The sequence below is a fragment of the Atractosteus spatula genome, chromosome 5 (genome assembly GCF_055471065.1).
Source record: "Atractosteus spatula isolate fAtrSpa1 chromosome 5, fAtrSpa1.hap1, whole genome shotgun sequence".
Taxonomy (NCBI): domain Eukaryota; kingdom Metazoa; phylum Chordata; class Actinopteri; order Semionotiformes; family Lepisosteidae; genus Atractosteus; species Atractosteus spatula.
The window spans coordinates 6,447,966-6,465,575 of NC_142710.1; the positions used below are offsets into that span (position 1 = coordinate 6,447,966).

A 17,610-nucleotide genomic window follows, 5' to 3' on the forward strand; every position below is an offset into this window, starting at 1 on the left:
TGACTGGGGAAACTCTGAAGCTTACCCCGAGAGAAGACAGACTGTTTCGCATCGTGCCTTCAGTCCTGAGGGGGATGTTTTCTTCTGTCTGCGAGAGGAAAGGCAGAGAGTTACCATCTGAGATGGAGCACAGAGGGCTGTCCGTATTGCCAGAGGCAGAAAAGGCTTTGAGCAATGGCTCTCGATGAACTCGAGCAACTGTCAAAATCTTCATGTAGAATCTACTTCTGGGAGGTCACGTGCATTTGCTGTTCAGTGCCAGGTCCACTTTCTGAGCCAACTCAGACCTTGGGCTGTCTGCCAGATTTAGTATTTCTCTCAACATGCGATCTGTTTTCACTTTGGCCACTAGGGGACAACAAAACAAGATCTTATCTGAGCAAGATTAAAGGGGAGCTGCAATGCTGTTTTTATATCTTATATTATAGTATGGGGTTAGAAAGAATAGGCACTGATAAGTACATTAATAAGTATTCTAAGTGTTTAAGTGTAAGTAAAATGTACACAGTAATGTAAAAATTTCCAGGTATGCAGGGCACAATATTCTGTGATTCAGAACAAGGCAACAAAACATCCGGTGAGGTGAAGCGACCCTATGACATTGTAAACAAGCAGGATTGTGAATCCATCTCTTTTAATCCAAGAGAAATATTGCTGTCAACTTCGAGATGGTTTTGCTCTCGACTTTGAGGCGGTTTTGCCAAAAACTACTACTTAACTCTGCACACAGCTCACGTTGGAACATTCCTGCGGCGAAATGTCTCACAACCTGGACGTATTACCCTGTACATCACATTCCATTAATCATTAAAGTGACTAGTGAGCAGGAAGGGCCGCGTCACGTCACAATTCGGGAGAGCTCGATTTGCGACAACATGATGACCATACAGTACTTTCACAAAGTTCCCAATTTTGTGCTTAATTTGGAATCAGTGCACTGTGCAATACCGTCATTGAATTAATTTTGTTACTGAGAATTAAAAACCATTCTGAGAAGCTGGGACTGCAGTTCCCCTATAAATAGTCAGGTTGTTTTTCCCCTTCTTTACCCAACTTCCCATTGCTGTTCAAAGCTATTTAGACACACTAACCAAGAGGGACTCACAATGTGCAAACACAGTCCAGAATCTGACATTTTTGGTCAAGTCAGTATAAACAGTTCCTCAAAATCAGATGTGTGATTCTAATGCAGACAGAGGAGCGTGCCTACCTGTGTCCTGGGGTCGATGTTGACAGAGTTCAGCCTGCGGAACGAGGCCTGTCTTGACAGGGTATTGATCTCTTCCCTGAGAGGAAGAAACCCAGAGGGAGGAGGGAGCAAAGAAATTGGAGAGAACGGGAGGGAGAGAGTTAAGGTGGGAAGGAGCAGCCGATTTTGAGAGAGAGATTAAGTAAAGAAACGTTCCTGTTCCCCAGCTGTTGGCAGGGGTGGCAGTGACAATAAATGACTAAACTGCATTGTAATTGTGCTTCAAAGGCACACGTTTTAGACACTCCCAGATGGTTTGCTGGTTTTGTCTGGGTGACGAGAGATAAAGTGCTTGTTCTGGACTATGGCAGAGGAGGGAAAGGGTTGCGTTCGAAGAGCACTGCGAGGCAGAAGCTGTTTCAATTGGTCTTGAGACTAACAATTCATCACCAGCACTGTTCTACCCTACTAAACAAGAGTTTTTGATCATTTTTGATTTTTACGGTGACTTACATTTGATTTTCCAGAAGGTGTTTAGAACCAGAGTTCAAGAGGAAGATTAGATCCTAATGTCGCAGGCCTCCACTTGCCTGTGTATATAAATCTCGCACTTCCCAGGACAAACTTTGCAACCCTACAGCTAATCCATCCACACCCTTGTAGCAGCTCCCTGGCTTATTCCTCACAAAAGCCTGCCATTCCCACATCTAGGAGGGACTCTTAGGAGTATTGACCTCCTTCCAGCTGGGTATTGACTTAGACTACCAATATTCAAGAGCAATAGAACTGTCATCTTATATTCCCACAGCAATTAACCTGCTCATTTTGGACAATTGACTGTATATTTTGCTATATTTATATATATTTATTTTCTCTGTCATCACACATGTATGTGTCTTGTGGGTTGATGGGTTTATGCTGTGTTAAATGTTGTGTCCTTTACCTGCAGAGCAAATTTCCCATCTGGGACAATAAAGTAAGAAGAGTTATGCCAAGTATTCTCTACATATTTCATCCCCCTATCTCATTCCTTAGGATCTAAACGAATACTGAATTCGGGCTTATAAAATACTGATCTTCGTCTTCTATATTACCCTCTCCATACCACACTCTATTTCTTATTTTAATAGGTTGCACTATTGTATTTCTTTACTTTGCATTTATTGCACCTAATAAAGCACTGAGGACAGTGCCAGCCATCAAGAACTCTTAATTCTGAAATTCAGGGCCCTTTTAGCATCTCTGTCCTGAAATGCGAGGCCCGTCGAAGGCGGCGCACTCACGTTTTCACGTTCAGCTCCGTCTCCAGCTTCTTGTTCTTGCGCTTGTAGTACCGGTTGACCAGCACCACCGCGATCACCATGGTGACCAGCAGCACCCCCGCCACTCCCGCCACGATCCCGATCACCAGGCTGCTGAAGGCCGCCGCCGACCTGCGGGACTCTGAGCGAGCACGTTGGAAAAGGGAAAAGACAAAAGAAAAACGAGCATGAGACGAAATCCGAGCTCTACCTCAATTGGACCAGCCTCTGGGCCGATCTTGGTTTTTATGTAAATGGCTTAAATTTGTGCCTGTTTATACAGCTGTGCATGCTGCTGGGGCAATCCGAGTGAAGAGCTTTACTCTTGATCAAGAGAAGCAGTTCCCAGTGCAGGATTACTACTCCTTACTACTCCACAACTCCACTCATCACATCAGCTGGCCTGTTCAATCTGAGCTCTGATGGGTTTGTACTCTCATTGAACCATAAAATAAAGGCAATCACTTTGTTAAAAAGCATAATCCTGACACTTATACAGTGCTTTTCTGGACACTCCACTCAAAGTGCTTTACATGTAATGGGGATCCCCTCCACCACCACCAGTGTGCAGCCCCACCTGGATGATGCTCCAGTACTCTCCCCACACACCAACTCTCAGTGGGGAGGAGAGCAGAGTGATGAAGCCAGTTCAGAGATGGGGATTATTAGGAGGCCATGATTGGTAAAGGCCAGGGGGGAATTTGCCCAGGAATCTGTTTGAGAAACTGGGATTTTTAATGACCACAGATAGTCAGGACCTCGGTTTTACATCTCATCTATAGACGGCGCCTTTTACAGTATAGTGTCCCCGTCACTATACTGGGGCATTAGGACTCACACAGACCGCAGGGTGAGCGCCCCCTATTGGCCCCACTAACACCTCTTCCAGCAGCAACCTTAGCTTTTCCAGGAGGTCTCCCATCCAGGTACTGACCAGGCTCACACCTGCTGTGATTAATAAAGACAACTTTGCTTGTTTTAGTTAGAAACCCTACTCCATTCTATATTCAGGATATATCAATAAGACCATACTTTAATGCCATCAATTTACTATCTGCATATTATGATCTAGTATAGATACGTCCACAAATGTGGTTTCCAGTGTTACCATCAGTTTCTCATGCTTTTCCACATGAGAACACCAGGTGGCGAACTGTCCCTGGTGGTTCCTGCTCCTGGCCCATAGTGACCTCCAGTTTGTAACCCAAACTCTAGACACTCCAGTCCAGTGTGTTTGCTGTGCTCCACCCTCTCTGTCACACAAAACAAAAGTGTGGACGAGGAATGGGATATAGTAACTGTTCTTTGCTTATGCCTCATTCAGCAGTAGAACACACAGGTACTTCCAGAGCCAACAGCTCTTGAAAAAAAAAACAAACGTTTGTCAAGATATATTTCAGTGCAAAAACGTGCACAGGCTGCAAACAGACTCCTGGGATCTGTTAATCTGGTCCTTGTCCTCTTTTACGTGCCTGTATTCACCTTCTGTTCTCTCTAAATCAGCGTTTCTAGTCCAATACCCCAGTATGGTGACCAGGGACAGCTGTCCTTCGGTTGGGATGGGAAACGGAGATATTTTTTACTTGGTCAGAAAAGACCCCTTGGGGCTTCTCTTAATTGCAGGGCTGTTCATTCCTGAGTGCTCTTTAAATTCCACTCTGTGAAATCTGGCCTCCACAAAGTAACCATTTTATTCGACTGGTGAATACAGGGGGAGCAAGTGAAATTGGGAGAAACTGGGGTGCCGGCACAGAACGTCACCCAGGTGGGAGCTGCCCATCAGTGGTGGATGAAGAGGATATAAAGTGATATAAAAGGACAGGCTGTCATCTTTATGCTTTAGACGACTCTTGAGAGAGGGTAACTGCATGGTCTGTGTGATCAGCTGAGTTGCACACATTTATAGATCGAAGTTGCTTTTTTACTGTTTTTTAAATTAGATTTTTCTCCTGTATGACACAGTAATATTTATTGAAGAGTGTCTCTTCTTTTATCAGATGTTGTGGGCCAAGACGGATCCACAGCATTATGCTGGTCTTTGCCACTGGCGGTCTGAGAGCAGAGAAAGTTTGAAAACATTGCAGAGGTCGTAAAGCGTGATGCTTCCGATATTTCTAAAAACTTCAGGGAGTGCTCCAATGGAGATATGTGAGATTTCCCGGACTGGGGTGTTATCAACAGGAAGTACCTTTTCTCAGGCGTCTTATAGACACACAAAACAACCATAAGATAAGGAGTTTGTGCTGTTTTATTTGCAGTGCAAGGGAAATGAGTTCCAAAAACTCAAACAAAACCCTAAGCTCCTTTTTGAGCTTCTCCTCCCTCCATTCCTCCTCTAGCCAGCCAGACAGCTAAGCTGCTTACCGGCTTGTTGCGAGACTCTTTTCAAAACTCACGTGTAGAAACTTAAACAGGCCACTATTCATTTGCTCACTTGGGGACTCAGTCAGTCAGTCAGTTTCTCCCTTCTCTCTCTCTCTCCCCCCCCCACAGAGCTACCTTCTGTTTCCACACAGCAGATAATTGACCAACCTGGGAAGCCTCAGCTTCCTGGTTTTTAACCTGTCACCCGACCAATTGTCTTCCACCATCTGGGTCAGGTGACTGAGGATGGCAGGTCACTCTCCACAGCTTTCTGAGGAATGTAGTTTAGATAAGAATCTCCATTTCGGCTGAACCTATTGCCCAATCATGGGCCACAGATTAGCATCTCTGGCACAAGAACAAGAAAACAACAGGTATTTTGCTATTTGTTTTGCATGTGTTCTGCAAACCTGAGGACGAGAATATCTGAGAGATAGCTGCGGTTGTGTTCTTCTGTTTATGGGTTACTTAAACACTTGGTTTTTGAATGATCTTGTCTGTGTCATTGGTTCAGCATCCACGCTCTTGACTCTGCGGTGGAGGGGGCACACACGTCAAACGTACATGATAAAAAATGACCTTGACAACGGAGGTCTGGTAACCCAGAGCCTACCCCAGAAGCCAAGGGCACAAGGTGGGACTATATCTTTGATGTGGTGCCAGTCCAGTTAAGGGTGCACCTGTCCAAACATGGATTTGGAAGGTGGAAACACGGAACACCAGGAAACCCAGGTGGACAGCATACACCAGTCTGGCAGGGGCTGTAATGACACACACTGTCCTCAAGAGGGCAGCGGTCACAGTGTTGAAGGCTGAATCCCCTCGCGGGGCTCTTGAGTGGACAGCAAGCTGAGGGCCAGAGGGAAACCGAAAGCACGTCTCTGAGAAGCTCAGTCTGTAGTGAAGGGCAAATCTGGGAGTCAGAGTCAAGTTCCGTTCCAAGGCCATTGCCTGTAGTCAAGCTGTGGGGGAGAGGAGTTGAGGACAAGAGCAGGGAGAGCACACTGAAGCAAGGCAGGAGCAAAGCTGAGCAAAGCGAGGCAAAGAAAGGCGATTGACTGCAGGGAAGCAAACCCAATGACCGCACGTCGGTGAAGAGTACAGGCAGGGCTTAATAAACCCAGAGTGACCAGGCGAGTACCTGATAATTACGGGCAGGGGGTATTGATAATCGCCCTTAATGAGTTCATACGGCACTGGTGTTTCAGACCGCATGGAAACGCAGCTGGTTGCCATAGCGACCTGGGGAGCGCGAGTCTGCGTTTGGACTGGTATTACAGGGGCCCAGTATCCACAAGAGGGGGGCAGCAGGCACAAACCACTGAGCCACCCACGTGTGGAAATCTACGGGAGTAGGAAAATGTCTGCATCTTTCACCTGAATAGATACAGTATGCGTAAACTACGTAAATCTCCTTTCTGAAGCTCGATCTCTCTCCTGTTGGGGGGATATTCCAGGTTTGCTGTGTTTTGTCCACAGCGCCCACCAGTTAATAACACGACCACAACCGATAAATGCCCCATGATCATTTTAAAAGGGAAAAAACAAAACAAAAATCAGTTCCGCGATATAATGCTTGAAGTATAACAGCCCGGCTTCACTGTGTTTCTGACTCTTTTAGTTTTGCCCCTTTATCATTGGCATAAAATGTCTCTCGGTGCCTGTGTGTCTCCAGTCACAGGGCAGTAAAGACTGATTTCACTTGAGTGCAGAGGTGCAAGGAGTCACAGCGCAGGTCAGTGAAGGTTTGAGAAGAGTTCAATCGTGGTGAAAATGGCCATTTCAGGAAAACACAGAAGAAGACACACACACAAGGTGTATCCCTTAGAGAGTCCTCCCTGCAAGCAGTGTTACAGAGGGTCTAATAGTCCGAGTACTGCCATGATCACTGTGTTATTACTGTGAATGGGTGTTTGTGAGTGACCATGGCCTACGTATTCGATCTATAGAAAGAAATTTTAACACATCAGCACAGTAGCTATTGCTGATGAAGCAATCGCAGGCCTGAGTCAGATTTCTACGTGGGAAACCACCTTGTGATGGGATACCTAATTAAGCAAACAGCAGTGAAATTCAGTTGACTTGGTACCTAAACCACTCTGGTCCTGCTGGGCAAAGACAGCTCCCTAAACGAAGAAGACGGTGTTGTTGTTTTCCTGCCAAAAGAGATCTTACGAAACACGTAGTTTGCCAAGAGAACACAAGAGCAAAAAAAAACTGCATAACACATCCAGTTATCAAAGTGTAGTTTCTGTTGTCCTTTGGCTGCAACAAACACAGGGCAGCCAAATGAGACAATCTTCAATTATCCGTGGCAGCACTAACCCGTCTCATTACAAGTATGACAGACAGGAGGCATTATAATTGAGCTAGGGGACGCTTTCACACACACAAAGATTCTGATTTAAGACGGCTGATTTTTTTTTCTTCTTCTAAAAAAGTAAAGAAATCCCTTAAATGGTTGGGAGTCACTGGGGCAAGAAGAAACGTATTTGGTACTTGGAATGTTTCCAGATTTGGCTCTCTTCTTCTGTGCTGCTTTTCCGGGCAGAAAAGGGAATTGTTTTGCCAAACACTTCTGGAATATTGCTTCACAATTACCAGGGAACTGGAGTCATTGCTAGAACCGGTTGTCCGTGTCTGCGATGCTGCACTGTCTCAGATTACACTCCCCGATTCCAGCCTGGTGTCTATGCCAGCACAGACTGGTTTCAGACCAATTCGGGCATCCCTGGTCATTTGAAATAACAAGAGCATCTGTTCCCAGAGAAGGCTGAGTCCGTGCATTTCTGGACTTTGTGTCTGGGCTGTCCTACTTGGCTGACCACAACTGGGTTTCCCCAAGTGACGATGTGCACATGACTTGGCGTCTTTGACGGAGTCAAGCTTTGAGAGCACGGGCTGCTATCCTGTGCTCTGACCGTTGAGATCTTGTAAAGTACCGGTGGCTGGCTTCTCTCCTTCAGGTTATGCTGCCCTTAAGTTTACGTTCATGCTGGTGAGATGAAGGGGAAAAAAGCAACGCGTGACACTACATATGGCAGAACCCATCCATCCATTTTCTAACCTCCTAACAGATCATGACTTTGGACTGTGGGAGCAAGCTAGAGGACCAAGAGGAAACCCAAATGAACGTGGCGAGAACATGCAAACTCCACACAGATAGCACCCAAAGTCAAGAAGTGAACCCAGGGCTCCAGTGCTGCAAGACAGCCATGCTAACCTCTTCGCCACTGTGCCTCCCTCATTACGGATTCAGTTCCTCTTATACCTTCCACTTGGGAAGAGCTTCAGGAAAACCATTCTTTCATTAGCCAGGAACTTTTGTGCAACTTTCCCTTGAAATGGCTTCTGGAAGAATTTTACTGTTTCGGACCAGTGTGCTTACTTTCCACAGCCCCACGCTGACAGCGATACTGTTATCAAAACACACAGAAGGCCAAAAAAATTATGTCACATTTGGCCCGGCTATAATTTATACCAGTGGGAGCAATTTCCCTGTCATAAACCTCCTCACATGTGCTTCACAAGGTGGGGGCATGGTATCATGTTAATCTCATCCAAACGGGTTATCAAGTACAGCAAATTGGTTGTATTTTACACGAACAATAGCAGGCTGGAAGCAGTGATGTACAGTCACATCAGGGTTAACAGAAGTCAGACAATGGCTCTCTGACACCCGATACGTGGATTGATGGATCTTTCCTTTACTGACGGCAATCCACCCACCCCCACCTCTATTCGGCCCCCCACTCTCTCCTACTCTCTCTGTCCCGACCCTGAATCGTCTTCTCCTAGTTTCTGAAGTGCAGACGGGCTTCTCATCCCCTCTGGTGGCTATGTCAGGGATCTTTTACTACACAAAGGCGGAGGAAACGTGACCCCACTCCTTCAACTGTAACCAGATAAAAGACAAGAAGAAAGGCAGACATACACTCATATTCTGCAGCATGTTACTTCTCAACAAATGACTGGAAAGCAGAAATAGAATGCACGGGAATCACAAATAAACGGAGTTTCGGACTCAATAGACTTCGTTAAACCAGATGTTTGTTTTGCCAATTAGCCGAATGAACTGGATAAAACGTTCTGAACGAATTCCGTGTCTGTGATGAGCTGTGATTGGGCCTGCAGATATGCCGGTGCTCATGTCTTCATTTCTTCCTGTTCTTCATCCAAGTCCCTCCTATGTCTGAACTGCACTGCGATCAGGTGGAGCATTAAGACTTTAGAAAATTCACAGAAACGTCTCATCGCGAAGTCAACACGTGCACATCCACTCAGCGCCACCCTCTCACCTGACAGCAGATGTCACGTCTGTTGTGAGCACCCATTTCCATTTTGAACACATTTCTGTTTGTGCCCTCCTCATTCTTGTTTTCCACTTCTGGATCACTGTAAATAGGTCTTCTAAGCTGCGTCCCCACAAACAGTCTGCAGCCGGGTGTAGGTTGCGCATAGATGTGACAATACCGTCCGTCTATAATACAGACGTTTCTTGAGGCACTGAGCCTCCATGGGCAGCATTTATCTGATGGGGAGATTGGGCTCCATGCTGGTACCCTGAATGATGCCAAGAGACTCAAAGACAGGAATGAGCAGAGTCCGATTCCTTCACACCTACCAACAACAAGCTTTCAAAGCGGGAGTTTGCAGTGCCTACATCAGAGCTCTAAATCTAAATCTGAAATCTAAATCCGAGTGAAATAAAACGCCACTGATTTTGCAAGATCATACCCTACTTCATCCTGCAGTACAGTGATGCACATCCATAACAGTGCATAAGGATAAGGGCTTCCTGCCTGCTGGCTACTGAGAACAGTCCTTTCAAGGATTGCAAAACTATGTTATGATTAGCAGCCATGTCACCCTGCAGCTCTTGGCTGGCAGCCCCACTGAAGCTCAGCAGGTGTGAGCCTGGTCAGTACCTGGATGGGAGACTCCTGGGAGAGCTAAGGCTGCTGCTGGAAGAGGTGTTAGTGGGACCAATAGGGGGCACTCACCCTATGGTCTGTGTGGGTTCTAATGTGTGTGGTGAGAGTACTGGAGCATCATCCAGGTGGGGCTGCACACTGGTGGTGGAGGAGAGTCCCCATTACCTGTAAAGATCTTTGAGTGGAGTGTCCAGAAAAACGCTATGTCACAGTAAGGAATTATTATTATAATGAACCGAGGTAGGAGGGCAACCTCCGTGTCTTCTGGAGCTAAACAGAGGGAGACCAGGCACGCGCAAGAGCTCGACCTCACCTTCCACCCTGATTTCCAGCTCCGCCTCCGCCTTCGCCACCCTGTTCCTGGCCTGGCAGATGTAGACCCCGGCGTCGTCGCTCTCCAGCGGCCGCCGGAAGACCAGCGAGTTGTTCTCGGAGGCCACGCCCTCGGGGAGGCTCCCGCCCTTCCTGCGGGCGACGGAGAGAGCGCCGGACCGTTACGGCAAGCGGAGACCATCAAAACACATCGCCGGCCTCTCGCCGGCCAGCCGTCTGCCCGGGTGGCATTTCTGACACTGTTAGGCGGTTGCGTGCCGCTGCAGCCTAACGTAGCCAATGGCGTCTAGTTTTGCCTGTGCCCGGGGACGGGAGCGGTGGCCGTAAGCTGAGAGAATGAGGAAGTGCTGACGGTCTCCTCTAAAACCACCCCCCTCCTGCAAACATTTGACTGGTATCCCACTGCAGGGTGGGCAGCGACTTTCAGGATGCTCAGTGCCGACGGGAGGAGATCGGCAGGTCGTCGCTGCAAGCCTGCAGACACCGGAGAATGAGCAGGGGGTCGCGCTGGTTCACTGTGAGCCGAGGGAACTCTGGCTGACAATCCCCTGCTGGCCCCGAGCCAATTGTACAGCGGTATTTGGAGACGCCACAGCGTGGGCGATCAGTGACGTCATCCCTAGGTTTGCAGACATACATCTTGTCTGGCTTTTGAGCTGTGCATGTTTCCCCTTCCCCCAGAGCCCGACCAATACGGTGATTTGCCTTCGTCCAGTGACTGGAGTTCAGTGGCACCCCTCCTTACGGTAAATCCCATCAGTAAAGCACAAACGCAGGGGACCAAAATTGAGATGCTGTACTGTCCCATCCTGATCAGGTGGGACCTATGAAACAGGTGTCAGCTGCTATCTGCTTCACCAGAAATCAACAACTACTGTGGGTCCTAGCTTGGGATGGTCTTGCAAGCATCGTGGAATCACAATACAGAAACTTCTCACCCATAATCTGCTGTGAGTGTAACCAAAGTGAGTTGGATTGGGTTTTAAAGACCTGGAAGCACCCCATCCTTCCAAAGTCAACGGTTCTGACAGGCTTCTCTTCTCAAGCCGCTGACTCTGTAGGTATCTTTGTCCCTGCCCTCGCATCCAGAAGAGCGCTCTGTGTCAAAGAGCATCAAGCCAGCCGATCACCTCGCACAGCTGGGTAACCCGGACATCTCTATCGACGTCAAATAAGGTCTTTTATAAGGTTTTCAAAATGTTTGTATTTGCGGGACAGAGGTAGGGTCCAGTTTTTCGGGGCTCAATAAGTCTGGTGCTGAATGTCAGCCAAGAATGCAGGCCTTGCGTTCAAAATAGGTGTGGGTAACAGCAAACATTTGGTTTGTCTACATTGTGGTATAGTATTTACCATGACACAAGCCAAATGTTTATTTCCTCCCCAGAGCCAGGTAATCGGAGAGCCTGTGGTATGCATTAGGCAAAGCCAAAAAAGAAGAAAACACCGCAGATCACCCTTTTAATACAAAGTCGTATTTTCTTTCTTCAAGACAGCTCGCCTCACTCTCATGAGAAACTGTTGGGGTTTTTTTTCTCCTCTTTGCTTGGCTAAAGTTGAACAAGTTGGAACAAGATACTAATTACTTCACCGCTTGCATAAAAAAAAAATCTTTCTCAAGTCGTTAACCCATTTTCAGGGAGCGGCCGCGCGTCCTGCAACAACAGCAGACGCTTTTCGCCGGCACAAAGGGGGGAAAAAAAAAACAAACCGCTTCGCAGACAGGTTTTGTAAACTCTCACACGTACACACGCGTGAAACCTGCTCGTGTCTCCGAGCACCCACCCCCTGTCACTGCTCTGCGCTGTTGAACCAGCAGGCTAGGCCTTTATGAACGTATTCCTGTTTTTTTTTTCATGAGCATTTTTGGGCTTCTTTTTGAAAAGCATTTAAAGTATTCACAACCCCGGTGGCCACCCGCTGTCTGATTCCCCTCGGTTTTGTGCTGCTTGAGTTTCTGGGTACCGGCCCACAGCAGACAGCTGATGAACACAGTGCTCTCCTTAACCTGGAGAATTACAGGGAACGTAGCTAGAAAGAAGGTATTTTGAACAATCTGTATGTCCACTATGGGACCTCGATGTTTTATGAAACAAGGGCCAGGGATTTTTACAAACCTGAATGTGATGTTGAGTACGGATTTTAGGGAGGACTTTTGAGAGGCCAGATTCTTTCACAATGGAGTAGACAGTTTGCCTGTCCTGGAATATAAGGATTACTGAAGGCCTGCTCATCTCTACCCAATCCATCCATGCTGGTATAGCAGCTCTGATAGCAACTCTATCACATTTTGTAGCATCATACTTCCCAATCCTCTCAGTCACAAAATCTGCTTGCTTTAAGTTTAGACAGGCCAATTAAGTAACCTTGTGCAGAACAGAGGATATACTGATGTACTGTACTTATCAGTGCTTACCAAGGAATTTCTTTTACAAGATACAAAGATATTGTTTTATGGGAGCCTTCCTAGACACAATTCTTCTTTTTCATCGAGTATTTGGAACAAAGGTTCAGTAAGGTTGACAGCAACCAAAGTCTCCTTCACCCTACTCAAAGTCAGAATCCCCCCTTGAAAACCATAATTCGTTTATGATTCACTTCCTGGGACACCAAATCTATATCGAGTCACTCATCGTCATTCAGCCTCCCTCCTCCCTCCTATCTCCACTCTTGCAGTTACTCCTTGGTCAACTCCTCAAGCTGCGTAGGGGGTGGGGTCTGACTTCCTCGTTCTCCAGCCAAAGCAGTTGACCTTCAGCCAAGCAAAATCAGCCAAACATCCTATGCCCGACTCCTCAATAAACGTTTCTACATGCATTTTCTCATTGGGTGATGTTATTCCATGTGGATTTAGAGACGTCCTGTAACTTCTTCAGAATCTCGGGCCGCGGGGGTCACTCAGCTCATAGGCTGGTGACCCCAAGAGGGACAGGGACCAGATCAGCCCACCGTTCGCTTACCTGCTCCATGTGAACTCCTGAGGAAGGGGGTTTCCCCCTGCGGCGCATGTCAGTCTCGCGCCCTCCAGACCCTTGTACCAGTTGTCATCATAGCCCTTCACCGACACGTCAGGAGGATCTGAAAACAGGGACACCCACAAATCCAGTTACCATCATGCCCTCTGTTTTCCTGTTCCCGGTCCCGGTGCGCTACCCGATCAAAATGGTATTTGCCTTGTATGCCCGCAAGAATTCTGAAGTGTATCGAAGCTCTGTCCTCATGGGGACCAGGTGGGAATCAACACCTGGACCTTGAGCATGAGTCAATACCATCCTCAAGACATCCAAGTCATCCAGTAACCCACAATCCCCCGTCTAAAACAGACTGCTTTACTAGCGGGGCCGGATTTCCCATGAGGCCCTGTAGGCGCAGTGCCTAGGGCCTACGAATTTTAGAGCCTACGAAGGAGGGAAACACTGGTGACTAACGAGAACCGAGCTGAAACAACAGGCTTGCGATCGACTCTAGGTGCTCCCTCAATCAACAATCACACGCTATCTAGCGGCTGTTCTAGAAACTAGACGTAACGAAGTGATGGGCGCTTGACTCGCTCCATCGATCACGTGGTTTAGCATTCGAATAGTTTTAAAGTTCATCACGTCAATCGACGTAACTCAATTGGCGTTTCCCCCTCTTTCTGCACATTTCAGAGTGAAAGTGCCCAGGGCCTACGAACACCAAAATCCGGCCCTGTTTACTAGAAGTATTGTTGAGAGGTCTTTGTGAACTTTGTACAATCTTTTTCTGCCGACGTGACAGTTTTTTAGAAAGTGGACCAACAGAACTGGTTTGAACTGGAATGGAAGAATGCTGCTCACAAGGGCTGCTATGTCATTCTGTACTGTGTTATACAGGAACGTGTGCTATGAACCTAAGTAACCAGTTGTACTGAAAGAAGTTATCTTTGGCAAATAACAGAAAAATATGTAAGGACTGGTGTAGTTTAATCGCTTTCAGAAAAATACACTGAGCATCTCTGTGTACTTCGCTCCCATGTGCATGCAATAAAAACTTCTTTTAAGTATTCCGAGACGGACTCCTGACTGTCTTTTAAGGCGAAGAGGGAAAATTTATCCAACAGTGTTGACATCAGAGCTAGACTGAAAAATGCTTTTCTATTGTCCCATCAGTAGGAAAAAATAAAGGACAAGATGCTTAGAACAACTTATGGAATGTGAGCAAGAAATTTTCACCACTCAGAATGGCACATCACGAGAAGCAGTTCTGATGCAGGAATGTTCCAACAAAGAACGGATTGACCGTTGATTGAGTTTATTTCACGGCATGGATACTGCATCTCCTCCAAGGTACACAGGACCTCCTTAACACGTGTCATCGTTCTAAACATCTGATTTTAGTTGCACAGAATGGAGGCATGTCAATCAAGCGAGATAAGCACGTGTCTGAGCCTAATGGGTTCCTCTTGGCTGACTCCCAGCATTTTATTGTTTCAGAGATTAAAATGTTGCCCTGACTTTCGGTGCATCGGATCGCTATTGCATTTCGATTGCATTGTTGGGCGGGGAAGGTGCTGTTTCTCCTTGTCAATCCACAACTGCAGTTGAGCAAAACTTCTTTATGAATTCCTAAATTAGGAACATAAGGGAAGTTACAACAAAAGGGAGGCTTTTTGCTCTCTCTGGCCCATATGGGCATGTGTAACTAACTGACGAATTCACCCAGTTAGCTCTTGAAAGGAGCCAGGTGATCTGCTTTAACCGCTATATTGACTTCTTTCAAGAAATTGGAATTTCCTGTATATCGTTAATTAGGCATGCAAGTTGCTGGGGTCATCAAGCCCGTCCTGTTTTCTAAAACTCAGGGCTGCTTTGCTCCTGCCAGTAGAATTCTCTCCCAGCAGCGGAAGCTCGTCCAGCTCGCCAGCTCGGAGAAATGTGGGCGCTTTGTTGGGGATCTCTCCATTTTCATCCCTGACATCACCCATGATTTATGGTGCCAGGGCTGATGGCTGGTGACCATGGAGGTATGGAGTGGGACTTGATATGGATTGTTACATATGACGTACAGTTTATGCTCTTCTACCAGTCTGGTGTGATTTTCTTTTGACAGGAATATTGAGTGGGTGGCACTGATGGGGAATGGGGTGTGGAAGGGGAGGTGTTATTGTATCTATTTTATCCTGGATTTATAATTTTTTTTTAAAACTAGACACTAAAAATAGAAGCCCAGCAGAATTAATGATTCTGATTCAAACCCCCAAATAAGAACTTTTTCTGGTTTCTTAAACTGCTCACCTGGCTCGCACCACAGCAGTATAACAACACCTTACTCACTTTTTCACCTTGTCACCTTATATGTCCTCCACTGTTAAACCAAAATAGCCAGCAGCTCACTGTAGCTCAGCAGGTGTGAGCCTGGTCAGTATGTGGGTGGGAGACCTGAGTGGGACCAGTAGGGGGCACTCACCCTGTGTTCTGTGTGGTTTCTAATGTCCCAGTATAGTGAGGGGGACACTATACTGTAAAAAGGTGTTGTGTTAACCCTGGTGTCCTAGCAATTTCCTATTGGTCTTTACCATTGGCCTCCTAATAATCCCCATCTCTGAACTGGCTTCATCACTCTGCTCTCCTCCCCACTGAGAGCTGGTGTGTGGGGAGAGGACTGGCACACTGGTGGTGGTGGAGGAGAGTCCCCATTACCTGCAAAGCACTTTGAGTGGAGTGTCCAGAAATTTATTATTATTAAATTTAGACCAGAAATGGTTACTTGAAAAAAAAATCCATTCTGTCCACCTGGTGTCCCGTCTTACACATCCTCGACAAATTCTTTGACGGATTATAACGCTTCTCTACCTGAAACCTGATAACTGAGCCTTTGCGCTTGCCCAATAAAAACAGTCCTATCTCACGCCCTTTGTCTTATCACAAGTCAGACAAACAGTCTTTTGTTGCAATGTAAATGAGGTGTCAATCTTCTGAAATGACACATGCACAGGTGCCAGTAAACTCTGCTGGAGGCAACACGACCACAAAGATGTGATTGTTTCCTTGTTGGGTTTCTTAAGGCTGTCAAACTCCATTTCCAACACGATGGCCTAGATCCTCCAGGGGGGAGATAATGATAATGACAACACAACTGGCCTGAAACTTTCTCACATGTTGTTGTTTTACTTCAAAAACACCCAGAAAATGCAGTACCTTCTGCAGAAAAAAAAACACTGTTCATGACTTTCTGATTCCCAATGTTTGCCTCCACCCACCTGACCTGAACAATACTGTATATGCATTTTTGTCTTTCAAAGCATCCAGCTACAAGAAGTTACAGAAAAATATGAATTAGCATGTGCCAATTTTCAAGTCCAAGGCAAGCCAAACCAGTCTATGAGTCTTCAAATTCTGTCTTGAGGTTTTTAAGTAAGAAATCGGGCCGTAACTACAAAAAGTAATAAATGTTTCAAAAATGAACCCTGGCTTTATTAAATCTGCCTTCGAGAAATAACAGGACGATCTATGGGTATGCTCAAAGATCCTTCGTTTTCGCTAAAGGTTCTGAATTCCAGAGAGGAGTATTTTGTATGGCCACAATATCAAGAGCAAGACCAACTAAGCATTAAATTTTACTAGCGGCTCGCACTGTCTGAGTAAGAGAATTGATTTGCGTGCTACTGTATCGTATGCAGTGGAAGCCTTTCCCTAGTTTCTGAAAGACCACTTCAAGACACCAGGCTGAGCACCAGCTTTGTAGAAACATCACCCTGTTTTTTTTTTTCTGAAAAACAGAGTAACGCAACAGGGAACCAGCCGAGTGAGCTAAAGGAGACCTCCCCCAGCCCAGGCGGCTGAGGTCCCTGCTACGCGCAGGGAGGGCGCTGGCTTCACCGTATCCGAACGAGCTCCGCTACATATAGCACATCGGATTTTATGTTTTTGAAGTGTGGCATGTAGAGAACCGTCACCTGAAGAAGGCCTAGCGGCTTAAAAAGAGCAAGACCAACTGTGACAGCGTGCTGCTCGGAGTTTCGTGCCATGCGCGGCCCAGCACTCACAGTGGACGACCAGCCTGTGCGAGAGCCTCCTGGGCTGGCTGAAGCTGGGGTGGGTAATCACGCAGTCCAGTTTCTTCCCGTTCAGGGCCCGCACGGGATGCAGGGAGTATTTGCTGGACACTTTCCCTCCCTCGCTGGGGGTGGTCTGGGGCGTGCCGTTGAGCTCCGTCTCCCAGGCGATGGTGGGGGTGGGGTAGCCCCAGGACTTGCAAATGGCTGCCACGTTGAAGCCCTGGCCTTCAACCAGGGGAGGGGAAACGGGATCCAGGCTGGAGATGGGAGAGACTGGGACATAAAAAAGAACACCTCTTAGGTACAAGGAATCTCTGCAACCCTGAAGTCCAAACCTAATGTTGTGGGAAATCCTTCATCAAAGGAGCAGGACACAGTCTTGCATGGATTCAGATGTTTTATTGAGCTCAGTAATGACATTAATGTGTGTTGGTTCAGACAATCCTGCAAGGGTTTCCCAGCTCTTATATACAG

At 46.9% G+C, this 17,610-nt stretch overlaps 1 protein-coding gene across 4 annotated transcripts in view; it reads right to left on the reverse strand.

The window, feature by feature from the left end:
• Positions 1–17,610, reverse strand: part of LOC148833702 (nectin-4-like) — a 71,447-nt gene that overhangs the window by 11,490 nt on the left and 42,347 nt on the right. For all 4 annotated transcript variants that reach the window (XM_088917291.1, XM_088917289.1, XM_088917290.1 and 1 more), the window contains exons 4-9: positions 17,125–17,409; positions 13,079–13,196; positions 10,102–10,253; positions 2,473–2,632; positions 1,211–1,286; positions 26–88 (exon numbers count right to left, since the gene is read on the reverse strand). In XM_088917291.1, coding sequence (XP_088773417.1) covers positions 26–88; positions 1,211–1,286; positions 2,473–2,632; positions 10,102–10,253; positions 13,079–13,196; positions 17,125–17,409 — 854 coding nt within the window. The remainder of the gene's footprint in view (positions 1–25; positions 89–1,210; positions 1,287–2,472; positions 2,633–10,101; positions 10,254–13,078; positions 13,197–17,124; positions 17,410–17,610) is intronic.